This window comes from Xylocopa sonorina, chromosome 4 (assembly GCF_050948175.1).
Source record: "Xylocopa sonorina isolate GNS202 chromosome 4, iyXylSono1_principal, whole genome shotgun sequence".
NCBI lineage: Eukaryota > Metazoa > Arthropoda > Insecta > Hymenoptera > Apidae > Xylocopa > Xylocopa sonorina.
The window spans coordinates 10,697,308-10,719,369 of NC_135196.1; the positions used below are offsets into that span (position 1 = coordinate 10,697,308).

A 22,062-nucleotide genomic window follows, 5' to 3' on the forward strand; every position below is an offset into this window, starting at 1 on the left:
TCATAGCGGTGATTTAATTGGTCGAGATGTAGCGAGGAAGATAGGCGGTTGCATTGTCTGGTGGATGTTAAGAGGGTTAGCCCTGGGAAGTGTAGGGCGGTGGGTGTGCAAGGGTGCCGGTGTAATGAAGAGCGACAGTGGCGCCCGGAGCCATCGCTAATTTGCCGCTAAGTGGCTGGCTTTGTTTCCGTACGTTGATCCCATCGTTCGCAATATCCTGGATCTGAAGCGACGTCCCAAGCCGCTCAGGAGAGGCATCCAAATAACCCGCGGCCGTCTCCGCGTCGCAATCCATTGCTGGCTAATTTCGCCGACCGGACCCGAACGGGGAAAAAAAAGGGATCGGAAACGGTTTCCGATGGTTGCGCTTGAGAACCGTCCAAGGAACAGACGATTTTTCGACTTCGCGTTTCACTCGACTATTTCCTTCTTCTTCTTCTTTTTCTTCGTAATCTCATCGTACAGTTTGATTTAATAATTATTCGGCTCTGTTGTTTCTGTTTCTGGATAAGGGATGAAGACGAGCCATAATTTCTTTCCCTCTTCCTTTTGTGTTTGCACTGTAACAAGAGCGATTTTAGATTAAAACTTCGGGTAACTCGGGAATTTTATATAGGTTATAGGAATGCTTTGAGATCGGAACTTTAGCAGCTTGAAAATTTTATATAGGTTATTGTTTTAATAAGTTATAATAATTTATGATGGCAGCTGCTGATGTTGAAGCAAAACTTTCCGATCCAGCCTTCGGCCCTTTCAGCATTTCCTTTAGATTATTAAAAAAAAACGATGACGGCAGTGGAAAACGGAAATTCTCCAGAATATTATGATAAACACCGCGTTGCTATTTATTTTCTTTTTCTTTTTTCGATCGCGACAGAGGCCGATCGATGGACAATCGTTTGAATAAAATCGAATATATCGGTTCACGCACTCTGGGCGCGAGATAGGATTCCGTTCAATGTAGTGTAAAATAATACGGCCCTCGATAAGAAACTGTTTTATAGCTTCCCATAATCTTTATACCGCGCAACTTTTCTTACAGCGGCTTCTGTTAAAATATCTTTTCGAGTAACCCGTTTTCTAGGAGTAGACGAAAAATGACGTTGCGCTTTGGTACTCGAACAAACGAAACGACGCGAACTTGGCCAATTAATAGAAACGATTGCATGCCAACTAACGAGCGACCCTTATTTAGAAGTAACCAACAATTCTTATCTACTAAGTGCGCAAGAAAGGCCGTTGCACGTTACGTGGCAATATTTTGTAATCAGGATGTCTTATCGTCTTGAAGTATATGATAAATTACTCTTTCAGTGTTTGCCCACTTCATCTTTGTGGTAAACATCCAGCCTTTAATTATAAGCCATACACGGTATGCTAGAAAAAAATTGCTCCTCTATCTTCCATCTAGATTTCATTCTAACAACGACACTCGCAAACCTCAAAGATCGCATCGAGATCGAACAGATTAGACTATCTATTGACCGATTGTCTAGTCGAGTACCGATTGATACCGCGACACATCCAATCGCATCGTGATAACCAAATCTCCGAATTGCGTAAACACACGACAGAATTGCAGGAGAGTCTCGGGTGTTGAATGGCCTCGAACCGGTCCTGCGTGTGAGGTTTGCTGCATCCCCTCTACATAAAAACGACACGACCCAGCAAAGAGAGTCAGTTCCTCCGTTAATCGGGCACGGTGAGCCTCGTCGAGATGGACTACGTATCCACCGCGCTGTTGCTAGCGGCAGTGTCGGTAGCCGTTTACTACTATATCACAAGGAACAACGACCTGTTCAAGAAACATGGCATCCCGCACGTTCCGCCTTCGCCACTGTTGGGAAACATGGGACCGCTGGTCACCAACAGGAAGACCATCAAGGATCTGATCGACGACATCTACAACTTCGCGCCAGAGGCGAAGTACGTGGGCTTCTACGAGTTCCTCACACCGTTGGTAATACTTCGCGACCTGGACCTGATCAAGGCGATCACCATGAAGAACTTCGACCAGTTTCCGGATCACAGGCCGTTCGTCAACGACAACTCGAACCCTCTGTTCGCCAACATGCTGTTCACTCAGAGGGGCGACCAATGGCGAGAGGAGCGGGCGATGCTGTCGCCCACGTTCACCTCCAGCAAGATCAAGAACATGTTCAAGCTGATGTCCAGCTGCGCGGAGAGATTCACGGACTGGCTGGTTAGTCTTCCGGAGAACGAGCGCGAGCAGGAGATGAAGGGGCTGCTGTCGATGTACACGAACGACGTGATCGCGAGGTGCGTCTACGGTGTGAGCGTGAACACCAGGAAGGAGCCGAAGAACGTGTTCTACGTGTACGGCAGGATAGCCACTACGTTCACCACTTTCACGGTGATGTTGAAGCTGCTGTTGTACAGAAACGCGCCGCGGATCGCGCAGGCGCTTCGATTGAGGTTCATCGGCTCTCACATCGAGAAGTTCTTCATGGACATAGTGAGCGAGACGGTGGAGAACAGGGATAAAACAGGCGTCCAACAGCCGGACGTGCTCCAGCTGATGATGAACACGAAGAGTAAAAAGGGCGAAGGCAGAGCGTTCAGCATCGACAAAATGGCCTCCCACGCGTTCACGTTCTTCTTTGGCGGTTTCGACAGCGTGTCCACGCAGTTCTGTTTCGTGGCGCACATACTGGCAGAGCATCCGGACGTGCAGCGGAAACTGCAGGAGGAGATCGACGAGGCGTTGGAGCAGGGCGAAGGGCACATCAGCTACGAGGTGATGCACGACATGAAGTATTTGGACGCTGTGATCAACGAGACGATGAGGCTCTTCACGATCGTCCCGTTCTTGGATAGAGTCTGCACCACTGAGTACGAATTACCACCAGCGGTACCTGGCGCCAAACCCTTCGTCGTGCGACCAGGGATGAACGTCTGGATTCCAGCTGTCTCGTTGCAACAGGACCCGAAATACTTCGAGAATCCACAAGTATTCGACCCTGAAAGGTTCTTGCAGGACGGGAAGAAGATTCTGAGCTCAGGCACGTTCCTCGCGTTTGGTATTGGGCCCAGGATGTGCATTGGTAACCGTTTCGCCTTGACAGAGATCAAGGTGTTGCTCTGTCATTTTCTTGCTCGATGTAACGTGGAGATCGGGTCGAAAACGACGGTTCCGTTCAAGTACAAGAAGGGAACGCTGAATTTGACGGCCAGCGATGGGTTCTGGTTGAAGCTCGAGCCTAGGAAGAATTTGCATCCCTCTATTCAGGTGAACGGAACCAATGGGGTAGCTAACGGTGCCGTTCATGCTTGAACGTGAGATGTTTTACTACAAATATTATATTTTAGCTGCAATTTAATTATCGAGTTCACTTCTACATGCGAACGACGACGTTCGATTGTTTGTAATATAGTAATCTATAGCAAGATGTACCAAATAAATGTAAATTTTTTTACACGAAACATGGGACGTCCGTTTCACTGGGAGTTCGATCAGATATTTCAGAGAAGTCGATAGTTTAACTTCTTCGCGTGTCACACACGTTCCAATGGTGTGATTGTACAAATGAAATAGATACATGAATTTTCGATACAAATTGATAGGATTATCCACTCGAGGAACGATGAATGATATCTTACGTTTATCGATACGCATTCATTTCCGATTAATATATCTTTGCACGTACATGGATATACGTGTCTTCTCCTAACAAAGGTATATTTACTAATAAAGTGTACCTGCAATACCTCGCAATCATTTTGTTGTAAAATGGGATCTAACTGTTTTGCACAACACGATAACACTTGAAATGGTTAATGCGTAACGCCACATGGCAATTATCACATCGATAAAATGTATCGCTTCTTTTTTTTCTGATAAACAAACTACACAACGCTTGCGCGTCCTCTTCGATGAAGTCGTTTCGATAAGCGTTGGAAAATGTTGACCGGTAGTTTTTCGTGGCAACGATGGACATGGTGTAAATCCTTCCAATCACCACTTTTCATTGACTGCGCGCTCAATATGCACGAGCATAACATGCGCATTGGTGATAAGTGCCTAAGGGAAATGCGCACATAAATGCGCTCTGGTGATAGTTGCCAGACAAAATTCGCGCATATATGCGCTTACGATGCAAATGGGTTAAAGGAAAGAAGTGATTATTAGTCATGCAAAACGTATGTACGGACGTAACTAGTCAGATTGAATACTTTCCTTGTGCATTATCCTCATTTCTATTTAAACGAGTTTGCTGCACGGAATAGTTATGCTCCAAGAACTTGTAACATCATTTCAAGACAATGACGCGGAAAGATTCGTGGACTCGCTGGTGAACCTTCCGGAGAACGAGCGCGAGCAAGAGTTGAAGGAGCTGCTGTCGATGTACACGAACGACGTGATCGTCAGGTGCGTGTACGGTGTGGATGTGAACACCAGGAAAGGGCTGAAGAACGAATTCTACGTGTACGGCAGGATAGCCACTTCGTTCACCAGTTTGCTGATGCTGTTGAAGCTGCTGTTGTACAGAAACGCGTCAACGCTGACCAAGGCGCTTGGGTTGAACTTAATGGACCTGAACGTCCGGAAGTTCTTTCTGGAGGTAGTGGCTGAAATTGTGAGGGACAGGGATCGAACAGACGTTCAACAGTAGGACGTGATCCAGCTGATGATGAACGCGAAGAGTAAAAAGGGCGATGGTAGATGAATTTCCATCCCCCTCTTCTGGTTAACGGAACCGCCAGTGGAATCTGATGTGACGACAATTGTACTTTAACTTCGATCTTGTTACTGAATTCACTTTTAGATGCGAACGACGACGCTCGATTCTTTTTAATATACCACTGCAAAAGGCAGAGAATAAATGTATATTTGTTCACGAGCCATAGGACGTCCACTTCACTGGTGGATCGATTAGATATTTCCGTGAAGTCGATAATTTTGCAACTCACGATTTAAATAATGTACGTTAGGATATTTAATTGCGATTTTTTTCAGACCATTACAAAACGTGTAATGTCATCGCTTACATGTTGGATACGAGTCTATGATGTGGTATTTATTTCCACCTTCCCTGGTGTAGATAATAATGTTTGCCAAACGATAGTAGTTATCGTAACGATAATTTTCGTTCGTTTCTGCGCGTACCACAATAATTGATTAGCACGTGTGCACTTCTCGGCATTAATCGGGACGTTATCACAACATGTTATCAGCGTCGCTGTTTTACTACAGCTTCGTAGTACATAACACGTCCACACGTTCAGTACACATGTCACAAACGCGGAAAGATTGATGTATTAGCATAATTATAACGTCCTAATACTAAAACCAAACATGGTACATTAAACGTCAACTCCTTGACAGATATATATTTATGTAAACGTTCCATCAACTTTACTGAACTTCGACTCGTCCAATAGATTAGAAAAAAAAGCAGTCGAGATTCCTATTCACTTTCAGCATTTCCTTTGGTTTCGCGGCTCTTTCCATTAACGCAAGACACAAGACAATACACCGCGCGGATTCACCCTTACGATCCTCGGTTCATTAATTCTGACCAAAAGCCGGTCGTGATAGCGTCGGTTCGATCGCTAACCTCCGTTCTCCGAGCCCTCGAGTTCGCCCCGCACCCTCGCCACAGCCGAAGAGTGAATTACATTCCCCGTCGAGGGTGGGGATAGGACGGACGGGTAAGTTTTATCGAGTCAACCTGCCAGATATTTCCTAGGGCAGCCAAGGACTGCTGGGTCGGAGAAAAGGGAGCTTCAACAACACTGCGAGAGGAAGTTCGCGCGATAATCCGTGGCCAGCGCGGATTGCTTCTCGCCTCGACGAATACGACGATTACGAAAATCTTCCTCGCGTCCTTCCTTCGCTTACTACTATCATTATCGTTCACCTCACGAATTCTCGCTGTTGAGTTAACTCAACTCGCATTCCTTTATCAAAATAGGTTAAAACATTTCGATCGACGCGTTCGTTGATCGAACCACAACATCTCCCTCGATCGAGTCGTCGATCTCGCAACACGGAAGAACTCAAACTGTCGTTCGACTCGCGCGACAGTCTCTCGTTAGAGACGGATGTATTGGAAATAACGGGAGATCCACGGTTTCTTGCGCCATCGGTACCAACTAGGTCACAGCCTCCTCCGGTAGCATCTCCGCGCGTTATTCAACGGCGTGCAACCGGTTCGCAGGGAACGGTGGAACCGGGCTGGGCTCCCGACGCGCACGGAATTCGCTCATTAAAGCAACATTCACAAGGTCGTATCGCGTCTTCGCCACTGGCCGATCACGTACCGGAATATATTATACGGCTGTTATACGTACCGCGACTCCCTGCTACGTGCTGGCCATGCAGACGAACCACCGACGTATTCACCCGAGGATGATAATTGAGATGGACACGTAACACGCGTCCATTACTGGAGACCTAACCGAAACCCGCCTCGCGACCTCGCCTCCCTCGTTTTTCCCCTCCGTTTTCTTCGTCGCGTCTGAACGAAGCGCTCGAACCTCCTTTTCGAGAACTCGAATCGTTTTATTTCGGTAACGAGCGGCCACGTTCTATTCTTTCCATTCGACAGCGACGCGAGGGAACTATTTCGATCGAAGCGGAAGATTAGAGAGCATCGCGTGCGAAAAGGAGCACTGGACGATGGAAGCGAAACGGGGAAGCGCAAAGTAGCGTTACGTAACCGGGGAATAATCGTTTGAGCGGGAAAGACAAATATGAGAATAATTTAAGAACCGAGATGGGATCTCGTCTTTCGATTTGGACCTTTCAAAGGGATAGGTGAAACTTTTGGATTCCATGTTTGTCGGGTATTCCAGATATGTGTATCGAGAATCGCTTTGAAGCGAGCGCAAGAGGCTCGATTCAATCGAATATTTTATTTTCGCTCAACTTTTTCCTCGTTTTTGTACTTGAATTCAAGAAATCCGCGTCCAACGGCTGACTGTTAATCGGTTTCTCGATCGTACATGACGTTACAGTGTGTACACTCGTATAGACAGTAAAGAGTATTTGTATATATAATTCGTGCGTACAAGCTGTTCGATGGCGCGATAAAATGTGTAAAAAGTAACGAATATCGATGAAAGTGATCTAACGTTGGAAACACGCGAAAAGTATTGTACATTCGACGAGAGCACGCTCTCCTTGATCTTCGCTACTGTAAACTACTTAATGGCACCGGAGTCACACAACGCTCAAGTGTAATCAAAATAAATAGAGCCATAAAGCCAATTTCATCGCCGCTGTCTGCAAAATAGCGACGCTCAAGCGAGGTTCACAAGAACGATCTCCTTTATTAATTCCAATTGTACAGTTCCTTACCATTTACGCGAAAAATTAGTTACGGTTTAATGGAAATCTACGAAGCTACGTTTACCAGCTACTCCGTCTGCTAAGTTGAATAAAAAAATATAAAAACATTTTAATATCAGAACGCTTTGGAGTTACAAATTCCTATGCACCCTCGATAGGAGTGCCCGTCTACCCTCCGACTGAAAGAGCTCGACGATTTTCTAGCAACGAGAGGTTATCCGGAAAGCACAGGCGACTCCAGGAGCAAAACTTTCTCGGTGTTCGCCTTCTTCTCGGCTCTCGGCACGATATCGAACCAGAATCCGTTCTCAGCGGTCATCGCGAACCCTCTCTTGCTCAGTTTCATCGGTATAGAGGTCTTCGAGTTCGGGACCAGGTTGCATTTGGCGAAGATGTGGAACAGCAACACCTTCGTCTCCAAAAGTGCGAACCTGTTGCCGATGCACATCCTCGGGCCCATACCAAACGCGAGGAACATGCCAGAGTTGGTCATCTGTTTGACGTTGTCGTAGAACCGTTCGGGCTTGAACTTGTCCGGCTCCGGATAGTAACGAGGATCGTAATGGTAACCGTAAATGGGTATCCAGAGGAATTCACCCTCCTGGACGACGTGCGGTTTGCCACCTGGCACAGCTGGCGGCAGCTCGAACTGTTTCACGCATACCCTGTCGACGGCCACGATCGTCGGGTACATCCTGAGCGCCTCGTGGATCACCGCGTCCAGGTACTTCATGTCGTTTATCGCGTCGTAGGTGACCGTGCCGTTGCAGTTCTCCAGCACCTGATCGATCTCCTCCTGCAGCCTCGTCTGGACCTCCTTGTTCACCCCGATCTCGTGGGCAGCGAAGCACATCAGCGTCGAGGTGCTCTCGAAACCGCCGAAGAAGAAGATGAACGCCTGCGCGGTTATGTCCTCGATGGTGAACTCCTTGCCTGGTCCCAGTTTCCCCTCCGTCTCCATCATCAACTGAATCATGTCGGGCCGCACGATGCCCTTCTCCTTCCTGGTGTTAACCGTGGTCGCCACCAGCTCCGTGAAAAAGTTCACTATCTTCTTTCTGATCATCTTGATGCCCAGCATCCGACACAGCGACGGGCTGCTCCTTATCAGGAAGAACTTGAGGGACTGCAGCCTGCCGAAATTCGTCGCCTCTCTACCGTAAACGTAGAACTTGTTCTCCTTGTCCTTCATCGAGTTCACGTTGATGCCAAACGCGCACGTGGCGATCACGTCGTTCGTGTATCTGGTGAACGCTTCCTTCAGCTCGATCGTGTTCTCTCCAGGCTTGATCGAGGCCAGATAATCCCCGTACTCGTTGGCACAGTCGCGCATCAGCAAGAACATGGACTTCATCTTGCTCGAGGTGAACGCTGGACTCAACAAGCCGCGCACTTCCTTCCATCGTTCACCGCGAAGGCCAAAGAGGTTCTTCGCGAACAGAGGATCGACAGTGTCGTCGACGAAGCTTCTGTGGTCCGTGAAGTGGTCGAAGTTCTTCACTGTGATCGATTTCAACAGCTCCAGGTCACGAATGGTGATCACTGGCGTCATAAAGTCGAAGAAACCGATGTACTTCGCGTCAGGGAACTGATCGTACATCTGCCTGACCAGGTCGGCGAACGTGGCCCGCAGCATCACCGCCTTCCAAATGTTTCCCAGAATCGGGATTGGACGCGAGTGAGGGATCCCTTTTTCCTCGAAGTAGTCGTAGATTCGATAGGATCGGTACATAACTACCCCGAGTACGGCGATCACCGCCACGATTATCGTCCACCAATCCATCGCGACTGATTTCGCTAGGATGCTACGATTCTTTTCGTCTTCTGTCACACACCACTCTGAACGATCGCGATTGTTGTTGAACGTTGTCTCACTGACGCAGTGGAATAACTTGTTGCGTTTTTAACTCGCGAATGTTTTCTTCGAAACTCTCGAATGACTCTCAACTTGAAAGCTGACAGAGTCTCGCGATAGCGTATCGAGGAGCCTCGGTCCGGGACGCCGTCTGCGTCGCGACTGTCTGCGCTGGAATGACGAAATCCACTTTTAATATCCACGCGAGCGGAACGCGTTCACGCGCGCATAAAAAGGGGAATGTAGCTTATCGAGTTTAACCGTGGCTGACGTTACTCGTTGCTCGCGTTGCTACGAATCTTCCTCAATTTAGTCTCCCGTTTCGTAAATGTTGCTCGTTAGATCTGTCTTTTACCTTTTATCTGTCGACGTTATCGTTTATGGTCGATCGACTTCGAATTTTCTTCGAGATCCGTATTTTCGCGCGAGGACTGTGATCTGGGCGATGTATTTGAAGGTGACTGAAGCCAGGGAGAAGAGGACTATTAGGAACAATGAACTGCGACTCTGCTCTATCCATGGCGTAAGCCTCAGGCCAAGCCCGGCTATCCAAACCGGTTTCTACATTTTAGAATGATTGGCATAGTTCAAGGTCTTCCCAGTGTGTCATCGGGATCTGCGTCGTAAAATTTTGCCAACGCGATGATACCATCGATCCGTTATCTCGCATAAACCTCCATGCTTATTTTTTGATAAACCGTTTCTGGCTTTTCGTTCGTGAGAACTCGAAAATCCCGCCAATCTCTTTCTTGATTAATTAACAGATATACTCGCTTCTGAATAAACGATCGATCCCAACGCGAAGCGTTTCTTGCATCATTCGGTTCGTGGCGTCGAAGACAGTACCAACAGGTTTCTGAAGCCCACCAAAAAAAGAACGCGAGTGTCTAGGCGGTGCCCTTGTCGATCCATTCCTCGTCTAATTTTCTGGTCAACACTTCCTCGACTTCAATCGTCGCGACAGCTAAACCGCTCCATCATTCGAGTCCATCACGCGGCATTTCGACGCAGATATCAAATCGTTATTCAAAGTACGCGATGACCGTGGCAGCGGTTACGTTCTATCTGCTCTCCGCCCACGATTCGCCTCTTCGCACGATCAACAAAACGTGGGGAAAACGACATTCTCGTATCTGAAACCGTACCAGATATCCTTCCTCCGTGAGATGCTTCGGTTCGTTGCAAAGATCGCCGAGTATTTTTGTCTTTTATTATTTTCGGCTGCCTCTGACGTCAGTTTACACGTGAACATCCGTCTCGTCCGGTCGTGCGAGTTGAAATTAACTCCGTGGATCGGGTATCGCGAGGAAATCCTTCAGCCTCGAGACGAGCGTGCTAATTCTTTTTTTTCATCACCTGACATCTAAGCACTTGCATTCTCGTTTCGTAAACCTGTGCGACGCACGCATCGAGTGCAGTCGCGAACAACAAACACGGGAACTCGTGCGAGACCAAGGCGACTCACTATTTTCCGCGAATGCGCTCACGTAACCATTATCCGCATACGTACATACGTGCAATGCACCATTGTAGTATCTGTCAGCGCAGACTCGCTGTGCATAAGAAAATTTTTTAATCGATTGTTTCCTACCAGAGCGGAAATCGTTTCGTACGAGTTGTTCGTTTAACGATTCCTCTTATGTTTAAATTGCGCTGGAAGGGTAGTTAATTGTAGCGTGATCGCATCTGCATTGATAGTAAATAAATTTGGATATGTAGTTTTTCTTCTTAAATAAACAGTCGCACATTTTTCTCGTACGATCGTCGTTTGAACAATCGTCCGCGTCGTTAAAATTCTTTTCCATGGCGTATGTACGCAGCGACTCGTGCGCGGTCGTTTCGAGTAAATGATTATACAATCGCGAGAAACATGCGCAGCTTCAGATAATTACCAGTAAGTCAATAACCGTGCGGCGGAGTCTTCTTTGGTATTTTATTTTTCCGCGATTTCAGAGGAAATGTATATAACAATTTCGTGGAAGTTCGATTACGTATGCGATGCGTGGACGTTCTACTTACGTCAGTTGGAGATCAGAAAGCGAAAGAAGTTGATAAAAAATTGTTTAGTGATCGCTACTATGTATAATCTTCGAGGTTACGATGAAGATGTATAGTCGAAGTCGATTTTATCTTAATGTTCCACGTCCTTTTATATAAGGAATAATACACAGTATGAATTGCGAGTGAAAACGAACGCGAACATCTTTTCATATCAACGTCCCCGTAGTAGCTAAAATAAAGGAGAACCAATTAAGAGCGGAAAATCGTTTCCAGGATAAAATTTGAGACTTCATTACCGTTTAGACTAATTATATGCACAAAGGGAAGAAAAATGTGGCCAATTTAGCGTGGAATGATGTCTGGTATACTTGAAACGAATTGAAACATCCTACGAGAAACATATTTCCAGAACAATGGTAAAGTGGAATTTAGCGATATTAGAGAACGAGAGGGGGAGAGGGGGAGAGAGAACGAGCGGGGAAATACGGATTTAAGATAGAACCGACACAGTTTCAAACTTATTTCGCGCGTTATAGAATTTACATTAATTTCGCGGTAAGCCCGTATACAAATTTAGATTTCCATGGATTATGGCCAGCGCCGTTCACCACGGCATTTATTTACATTGAATGAAACTTGATGAATCTAGAACCGTGACGTATCTAATTAAAATATTTGCATAAAATTTTACGCTCAAATTAGGGAAGGTAGTGGCGTTATTAATTAAAGGATAAACTGGCGTCGAAAATTATAACTTTCCGCTTCGCCTGACCCGTCGTTTCCTTCGACGGAACCTCGTGACAATTTTCGAATCTGCACCCTTCATCGAGATACGTAGAAAAATTCTCGATATCTGCATCCCTCTGCGAGCGAAATCCGCGCGAGTACAGCTGTACAATGGCACGCGTAGTGCGCGCGTTCCTTTTCTATCCACGGTCTAAACAACCCCTGTCGGATTCTCCTACGGCGATTAATAGAACTGAACCCGACCGCAATTTAATCGTAGCATCAACATCGTACCCGAAATTTTCATCGCGTGCGCAAACAATGGGCACCGTCCGTTTCGAGATACACATAGACAGATCCATCCACATATTACTGGCGAGGGCGCGAGGGCGAGCCCAGGGGGTTGCGCGTACGCAGACATCGGATCGGTTGGATCCACGGCAGCGTATTCTAAACGCAAGACATAATCTCTGCCGGCTTGATTTAGGCACGTATTCGAAGGTGGTGGACACCTACTGATTTCGAACAGCACAAACGAACCGTCTGAATAGGGGATAATGTTGCACATAATCCGATTACGAAGTTGCCTTAACAATATGGATCGAATATACGCAGGATAATACCGAACCATCGGTTTTCACGTGTTTCGACGTTTCCACGAGCGGATGCTGCGGCGCGCCACTTCACTTTCCCGCCGTTTGCTTTCTAAATAACCGCATCCGACTCTAATGCTGTCGAACAATTCGATTCTTATCGTTCCAGGGACAAAGAGAAATAAATACGCGTTCGATCATTCGTCGGAGAGAAGAAATCGCTGGATTATTTGCGAATTGAAAAGTAAACCTACGCGATCGATTCCAAATGGTCGGAAGGAAAAGTGCACGATGTAAAAAGATTCGTATCCCGTTCCTTTCTCGTTATTTTTTCTCGTGCCACCGAAAAATGCAGACGCACCCCCTCTCTTGCGCGCGAGGGAACGAGCTTTCTGGTCCAAAGTTCAAGGCAAATCTCGCGCTCTGACTTCCCGGCGAACGAGGAAGGGCGATAGGCAGCCAGCCTGCACACGGGGGTGGAACGAGGAATAGACGCGGGGGATGAAGCGTAGGGGGGCAGGAAAACGTGAGAGGGCTGGCGGAACAAAATTCATTTGGCCAAATTAAACAGAGTTTAGCAATTTACGCTTAATCCATTTGTCGGGGATGGAGCGTCCGTCAGTCCGTCCGTCTGCCTCCATCCCCCTCCTATTCCTCCTAGTCCCTGCTCTTAACACGACCACCGCTGTGTACCCTTTCCTTGCCGGCCCTTCCAACGTTTCACCTTACTCCTGTCGATACTAATCCCTCTGTTCCTCTCTCCTTCGCCACCCCCTGCAACCTGCGCCCACCCAGCCTCCGTTCAAACCTACACCCTCCGCTGCTCGTTCTCTTTCGCACGGGTGCCACTTTGAAACCGGTGTCTCGTGAATTTCCGGTACACACAAGAGCTGTTAATAAATTACGACCGTGTTCTACGCGATGGCTGCTATCAGCCGACAACGTGTAAACGGAAGTTTCGTTTCCAGGAGAACAGGCACGGGGCCAGAGGGCGACGGACCGAACCCAGCGGCCAGTCGGAGATTTCGAAACGGGCACGGTACGTGTCTGCGGGGGTAAGGTGAGGATTAGATGTCGCTGCTTTTTCCACCCGCGGAGGATCGAGGTACGTCTCGAAATTACGGACACGCGCTATTCGATGATAATGGTTATCGTGTTGCCTCAGCGGAATGTTTATTTACGTGTTTTTCTTTTCTTTTTCTTTTTATTTTCTTTCATCGACGAAATAAAAATTGAAGTTTGTTCGATGTGAGACGAAGAATGTTATCGATCGATAGCGCAAAGGCTTACCGAGGAAAATGTTATTTACTAGTGGAGTGATTTTTTCAAATTCGTTTACTCGTTCGGGAAAACACGTTATCGCGCATTATCGGTGTACTTCGTACGACACTAATCGTTTATTCATTTTTTTTTTTAGAAGCCAACGACAACCATGCACACACACGGGTGTTTGCCGGAGAAAATTGTAGGGGCACGATTTAAAAGTAGATGCAGCGGTGAAATTTATAGCGATGGAAAATTAAACAGGGACTAAACTGATTCGAAGATTGACCCACGGATCGCGTCAGCCTAATTTCTCGAGTGGTTCGAGCGCAATAAATCTACAACCGGGACGTGAAGGTATATATCATTCCGTGTTTCTTTCCGATACGCATCAAGCTTTACCATTTTCAGCTCGCATCGAAACACTGTCTCTCTCGTTCCTCGCGTACACGGACTTCACCTAATTACTTTGCCTTCTTACCAGCTAAAATCCGAGCAATGATAATCTGACGAAGCGTCGTACATTTCCAGACGCGCTGCCTCTCGGTTCGTTCGATCGGTTCTAAATAATAAAATGTGCATTTTTCTATCGCTGCAATCATTTGGTCATCGAGAAAACTTCGATACTTTGTACAACATATTTATTTACCTTTCTATAACCGTTTACGATTAAGATTATCTACGTTCCCAGAACACTCTCAGCGTTAAAGCGAGAAACATTTTCAAGCGTATGAAAACAGTGACTCGAAGACTATAATAAACTGTGCGTTCATGTCGATATCTGAATTAGCTTGAAAATAAACGAACGTACAATTCTTTCAAGTAACTTTTTATCAGCTCTCAAGATGCGAGAAAGCGGAAGGGGCTGCGAACGAATACGCAAGATGACCTAGATTTCCACTTGGAAATGTCGCACCTGCGCGCACAGTGACAGTTTAGTAATAGCCAAGGGGAAAGAATGATGCTTACCCCGTGTGCGTAACGGACCTGTAATAAAAATAGAAATGTAAAATCTTGACCCATATGCGGGGTTGTTGGTTCGGCGAACAGTGGGCTGCACCGCCGCAGTAGATTGTGGTCAGTTTGGTCGGACGCACACAGCGTTATTCAAAACTCGCTAAGCACCGGTGGTATTTTCCCAGAAGAAACATCGTCCGCAATATCCGACTGTTTAAAATGTTTGTAATTTCAATAGACCTGAAAAGTATTTGAAACGTTCGTCTTTTCCCTTCCGATCCATTCGCTCCCTTCTACCTTTTCCAAAAGAGTATCTTTCGTATAATCGAGCGTGATTAAAATAATCTCGTAAAGAAACTGGCGATGCATCGAAGGGTGTTTGCGCTTCGTCGAGAGGCCACGAAAGGAGAAGGTAACACGCGGAGAAACGAATGAAAAGTCGAAACTCCTCGTTCCATAAAACACATTTTATTCCTCCCCATCTGCACCCTACGCGAATCGAGTCTTTTAGCTACTGGTTTACATCGCAGGAACCAGCTTCTATCTTATCATCACGGAATTGTTTTCAACCCTCGTTCCCTGTCCCCCTTTTTGCCCCACGTCCTCTCGCCGCCCGTTTCCCTCCACCTTTTCTCCCCTCTACCGCTGTCGCTGAATCCTAACCCGAGATCACACTGTCTTCCTCACCCCTATTTAGAAAGGCAACGGCGAAGCCAACTTAAGTGTATTGGCAGTTGTGTCCACCTTTTATTTTCATCCAATCGGGCGAGGACCTTTAAGATCACTCCGTTGGAAACCGTAGAGTGCTCTTCGAACCGAATGTTTCGCAGTTTCGGAGACTCGAGAGACTCCGTTCGACTCTTAAATGCGCTGGATTCCAGCTGATTTTAAACCACCGTCCAAACTATCGAGGAAGTCCTCCTGCTCGAGATCTTCCGGTTATCGTCCCCTACTCCACTTCGCGTCTCGTCGCGCGTCGAACATGCATATCGATCCTTGACAAGTTTTTTCTCCTCGAGTTTCCCCCGCCTTTTACTTCCGAAAATGTTCGTTCGAATTTCCTTTCGCCATGTGTTTCAGTGTGAATCGGTTTATTGGAGTTCGAAAAAAAAAATTGAATGCGAAATCAGACCTTCGAACGATTTCTTCTTGATGGAAGACTAAAATGTTTCCTGTAGATTCATCCTGTAGAACGATAAAGACAGGAAGAGAGTCGACTGATTTTCAATTTGGAAAATGCGTCTCAGACTGAAGTTCGAACTGGAATTCCTCCACCTTATCGTCGTTTCCTCTCTCGTCATTACCTACATCCGGTCGGGATTGGCAACGACGAAATTAACTTCCAGCATAACCACGGAATTTTTAACTATGTTAAATCGAAAAACTTTCCTCCTCGATTTTGATTACCTTCAACAAGTAGAACCGCGGAAACGTCATTTTGTCGCGTACGTAACCAATTCCGCTCGATTCAATTTTCCTCGAGCGTCGCCCTTTTATTTTCGAAGAATGCCACAATCAAGGATGACAATTTCAATTTCTTTGGACAAAGTTGCACGAGCGAACGGCGCGAATTCAGCTTCATCGGGTTCCCAAAAACACACTTCATTAACCCGATTTGCCGCGGTGAAAATGGCCGCCTCTCCTCCAGCGATCTGATCGCGATTTCCGCGGCGTTCAACGCGTACTCGAAGCGTCATCGAACAAATGGTCCACTTTGTTATCGCTCGCTCTGTACGACGAGGCCAGGCGATTCCATCGATACTGAAAATTAGTCGACACGCGACACGCGAATTCGCGGAACGCAACAACAGGTTCCGATTAATTTTTCGGCAGCCGGGATCGCGGCGTATGTAAAACGAGACGGGGCCCTTAACGCGCTCGTAACCGACTCTCGACCGTGCGTCCCATTATCGTAGCCGATTTCGCCGGAATTCACGAGGGCTTGTGTGACGTTCTATGATCAGTTTGCGCCCACGGGTAAATTGCACCCTTGGCCCAGCTCGTTCTGTGATCGCGCGCGTTCATTTGTAACGCGAGCAACCTGGGCCACCCCCCCAGTTCGGCTAATCGAACGGCGGATCCACGATGGGGAACGATCGACCAGAAAAACGCTAGCTCGTTTTCCTTGCGGTGGTACTCCACGATTTTTAAGTCGTTCTCGATCGTTTGTCGCGTCTCGCGGAGGTTTCCAAATGTACCTGATTCCTGACTTCTCCATCGAGAGACAAATTTGAATATCGTCGATCGAATCGAGAGTGTTGGTCGATGGAATGATCGAACGCTTTAACAGGGAACAGAGAGACGCGCATATGATTAATTACACTTGCCAGTGTACACCTCGAGCGACAAGACTCGCGCACGAATGGACAGTCGATAAAAAGCGAGGTTCGACCGGCGTGCACGAAACAAAGATTCGAAGAAGCTCGTAAAAGGCGTCGTGTCGCGATACCGTCGCTCGATGGTAATAATATTCACCTCGCCAGCTATAATACCGAAGACACGAGTCGTATCTCCATAGTTTAGCCGCGATTCGAAACGTGTCCTCGACGGTAGCAACAGTGTGGACGAAACGCACGCGTGCATCGTGGCCAGAGACCTTTCGAACGGGACAGAGTTCTGGTACAACGATATTCCATTAGTTTTATGCACGAACCGCGCGCGTTCGATGGCGAGGAAAAAGGAAAGGGCTTCGTCAAGATCGAACCTGTGACAAGGTAATTACGGTTCGACTATACGTGGGATTTATCGCGTACGGGTGTTGATTAATTATTTTGTAGTACGTCAGCCGCCTCGCATTGGCTCGCGTCGCGGAGATTCTTCTGGTGTGCGTGCACAGGATGATCCAGCAATTGCTTTGTCGACGTTGTTTTTAATTATATGGTAGATGTTAAGGTATTATCGCGAACGAAGAGAAGAAGAGAGGAGAAGAAACTGGCAAGAGAATTGAAGACGAGAAACATTGCGGAGCATTAACGATATCATAGGCCAGGTTGGTGACGCGTATTCTTGGGGAATTAACACACATTTGCGCTGTTATTGCTTGAGAATACACGTAGTTTGCCTGGTCGTTCGCTTCTCGATATCCCAACGATCATCGGGCGTCATCGACGGTTCTCCAACGCAGGAACAGGACTATCCGTTCGTGATATGGTAAACTGGAAAGCGAATCGAGCAACTTTGTGCGACGATCTCTAATTCATCGTGCGATTATGCGATATTAGAATGAAAATTTACTCAACACCCGCGTAACGATGCGTGTAAGTAGTATCGTGCGATGAAAATTTTGTTTTCAAGACGAACAGATCGTTGCCTCGGTCGTTCGATCTTATTCGAGCAAATTGTTTTATATCTCGTTATTGCGAGCAGACGGAGAACGTTTCTTGTAAGAAAGTTATTGTGTAAACGTAAAATGAATAGGAGAAAGCAGAGAGCGAGGTACCTGCCCGATATTGCTCCTTTAATATTCCCTTTGTTTAAAAATCCTCCCGCGATGCCTATCTCTGGAATGGTCACAATAAATGGCGAGCAGAAACGGCAACGACGGAGTAATACACGAATCTACCAGTAATTGCGTCGTTAACGTGACAAATTGACAATAAGATACAATTATTTTACTTGCTACGACGTGCTGAATTCTCTCTGCTGTTCATCCTCTCGAAATACAACTACTTCGTGTATTATAACACTCGTTACTGTTACTTGCGTTACTTACAACGTGGAGTTAAAAGATACCAAGAAGCTGTACTAAATTATTTTAAATTATTACAACAACAACAATCGTATTCGAATCGATGCGAAATGTAATTTAATATAATGACAAATGGATTTTCGAAACAGCAACTGTCTTGACGCTTAACAAGCCTCACAGTTTCCGGTGCGTCCAGTTTCATTTAAATATTGTTCGCACGGCACACGCGCAATATCCATAAATTGCACTTTATTCGTCAACTTGTTCTCATTTAAAGTTCATTCGTTCAAACGAACTAGCGGCGAAACCGTGGCGCGAATTTTTAATAGCCAATACAAACTTTCTTGGCCTTAATCACGCGTGCAATAAATATGCGAAGCGACTCGTTCGATTCCCGTCCCCGATGTGTGCCCGTTTAAATGCCCAACGAGTCCCGCTTGTAACGGAAATCCTGATGGAACCTGTTCTCGATCGATCGAAATACGCTTCGACTAAAATTGCACGGGAACTTATTAACCTCGAGTCGCCGTTTCTGTCGCAACGGTGACGCGATCCAGCGGAACACACGCAGAGAGACCGCAACCACCCCTCGCGGAGCACTTCCGCTTAGAACCGCGTTCGCCAGTGGGACAAGTTCGCCAAGAACGGAAATAAGAGAACTCTGAAGAGAACGGAATCACCGGTGAGAGCTGCGTTCGTTTTTACCAGTGGCATTCATATACAACAAGCTCGTTACTTAACATCCCTGGGCGAAGAACTGGGCGAGAGCATTAAGTAAAAGCGGTACGCGATGGTGTCGGGTACAAGCGGCAGAGAGAACACGGTCCTCATTCCTCCGCCTGTTAACTTTTCAACGAACCTTGCTGCCAGACTCAAAAGCTCTCGGTAAAGCGTGATTTACACGTCACGGAAACTTACCCCGTATTTTCTCCCTCTTTACATCCGTTCTCCTTCCCTGGCCACCGCGATTCTTTCATTTTTTTTTTTTTTCACTTCTCGCCAGAGAAACTCGTCCGACTCCCCCTGTTCCTTTCCACGGGACGCGGAATGATTCGTTACCGTAAGCGTTTCGCCAGCCTTTATATCCGTGAATACGGGGATGTGTAACGTTTGATAAGTCGGATATTAACCATCCGCTGCGAGCAGAACTTTTCTCACGATCAACGTAACGTACAAGAAAGTGGTTTAACATTATCGACGACACTTCGAGGCGAGCAACGATTCTTGAAGATTATCGTCGAGAATCTTGCTTGTCCGTCGCGCGATCGTGATAGGAAGGATCGCAGTCTGAGACGGTATGCATGGCAAAGTGAGGGGAGATACTCGAAAGGCAAAGAAGTTTATAGAAAAATAGAGATGGGTTCGGTGACGTGTGTCGCGATTTCCTTGGTATCGAACCGTTTTCCCAGGCTCGCCAGCGGATCAAACGAAAAACATTCCTGGCTCGGTAGAATCGCGGGCTACGTGCACATAGGATTTCCAAAGGATCTGCAGACGCGTCTCAACGGAAAGTATTCGAGACCCGATGAATCCCGAATAAAGAAAGCGCAGCCGGAATGTCGGGGACCTAGTACAGTCGCGAGACAACGAATGCAGCTGGAATTTCCGCCGCGACTTGTGCCCCACTCGCCTTTTACACGGCTCGAAATACTTGTGCTCTTAGTTGCTTTATCATCGATCTGATTTTAATGAATTCATTCTTCCTCCCTACTCGAGCATCGAAATTATTTCACGATCGTCTCTGCCTTTACTCGAATACTTAATCAGTATCAGCTACCTTCTACGAACGACGAAATTGTTGTCGAAGCGTACGAATGATCGATGGAAAATATCAGATCGTCGAGCAGTTCGCGTGAACGAACAAAACGCGAGGACAAAGTATCGCTCTGTGAAATCATACCATATGCACTTTGCATTCCAAAGGAAATTCCGAGCAAACTGTAGCTGGCCAACTGAAATTATCAAAGACAACGGTACGCGATACCGTTGTACTGTTACCCAACTACCAGATCACAGGCAAACGCGAGAAACGATCCGGGATGGGACCAAAACTTACAATGAGATCAGCGCACCCGCCGATTCTGCATTTAAGTTAGCCCATTCGCAAACGATAAACTGTTACGCTCGAAAATTTAAAGAATAAACGAACCACAAGCAAAGATGATAGTGTGAATTCATTCTTATCTGTGGCGTTACGAGAACCAATTAGAAGAGACAATCGGTCAATCTGGAGCGATAGGTCTGACTGAAATCGTCACACGCTACTGTGACGGTTTCGACCACTGCTGGTTGACCTGTCAGCATTGCAAACGAGTTTAAGGGTTTCGCAAGAAGCAGAAATGTAAATTGAAATAGTATCTCGGCTAGGACAATATCTTTGGCTACTATAAAAATATAGTTTAGAACTAGTGGTTTATTTAGAGAAATGAAACGAAACGGCGAAACAAAGTGAAACGACGAATAGGGATTTCTAAGAAAACGAAATAAATCGAGATTCCAGGTCAGAGAGTAAAATAGTAGGTAGTTAGAAACAGCTAATTGATTGGAAGAGATGAATATAATGGCACACATACTGCGGAGGTAGTCCTTATGGATATATCCTCAATTACAAATCATCAAAGGGATTTAGCAGCCAGACCCGATTAGTTTAGGCATCTTGTAGCAGCAGACCAGAGATAGAATTGAGAGAGACGTTGGCGAGAGAGCAAGGATGGTTAATACTGCATGCAATACCAAATTAGGGACTAATTAGAGCTGAGTAGTCCTAATTATAACTGTACGCGCGGTACGTTGTACGCGATATATTCAAATATATCTGTACAAAATATTAGTCCATTTACGATCGTTCGACGCTATTTATTGATGTATCGCTGAGATATCTGATATCTCAGATACCGGTGATCCCACTGAATCTCTTGAGTTTCGGTTTCCTGTGAAATGGTACGGTCGATTCTGACAATTCCATCGGATAAACGCGGATTCGATCCAATCGATCATTTCTGTTCTACGAAATTTCAAGATTACTACAAGTTCGTCGTAAAAACAATTCGCTAATATCAATATCGAGTGTAATATCATTAATTAAAAATCTGATCGAGTGACAACTTCGATCTCGTCGAACGATACCCCGAGCCTTGTATCGCGAGAAAGCCATAAGAGCGTGAAAAAAATTTTCGCTCTCGATCGAATCGATCGCAGTTATTCGAAAGAAGAAAAAAAAAAACAAGAAAAAGAAAAAAAAATGAGAACGAAACGACACTAGCTATCGCACGTCTGCCGGGCATCGGTAATCCATTGGAGCGATACGGTAATTCGTATGCACTTTTCGAGGTGGCTCGGTCACGCCCGTTACCGGATACGGGCCAGCGTCCTGTGTTTCCGGGTGCGCTTCGTAAACCGTACTTTGCATATTTATTACCTCAGACGGTGGCACACGTCCCACGGGAGGCATTCCGCTTTAAACGGACGTCCCTTCGCGCGCGCCTTATATTTGCCGTCGCGGTGCACCGGGCAGACCGATCGATTCGCGAGAAGAGCACCACCGACGACGCCGTGCACGCGTCCGATAATTATTGCCTACCCGTACAAACGGGGGAGGCTAATTTTCATAGGTACGAGGCGTTCCTTTCTGCCGTTCGCGAACGAGTAGACCGCCCGCTGCCGT

General features: G+C 46.6%; 2 protein-coding genes and 1 pseudogene across 2 annotated transcripts; 2 read left to right on the forward strand and 1 right to left on the reverse strand.

Annotated features, from left to right (window-relative positions):
* Nucleotides 1–1,697: 1,697 nt before the first annotated feature.
* Nucleotides 1,698–3,310, forward strand: LOC143423140 (cytochrome P450 9e2 pseudogene; annotated as a pseudogene).
* A 668-nt stretch (nt 3,311–3,978) lies between these two features.
* On the forward strand, nt 3,979–4,634 carry LOC143422661 (putative cytochrome P450 9f2). Its single transcript, XM_076893463.1, has one exon. It carries the CDS (start codon nt 4,251–4,253, stop codon nt 4,632–4,634), a length of 384 nt encoding a protein of 127 aa, XP_076749578.1. The 5' UTR covers nt 3,979–4,250.
* Nucleotides 4,635–7,276: 2,642 nt separating this feature from the next.
* On the reverse strand, nt 7,277–9,113 carry LOC143423141 (cytochrome P450 9e2-like). The gene has a single exon (XM_076894239.1). It carries the CDS (start codon nt 9,096–9,098, stop codon nt 7,530–7,532), a length of 1,569 nt encoding a protein of 522 aa, XP_076750354.1. The 5' UTR covers nt 9,099–9,113; the 3' UTR covers nt 7,277–7,529.
* Nucleotides 9,114–22,062: the final 12,949 nt, after the last annotated feature.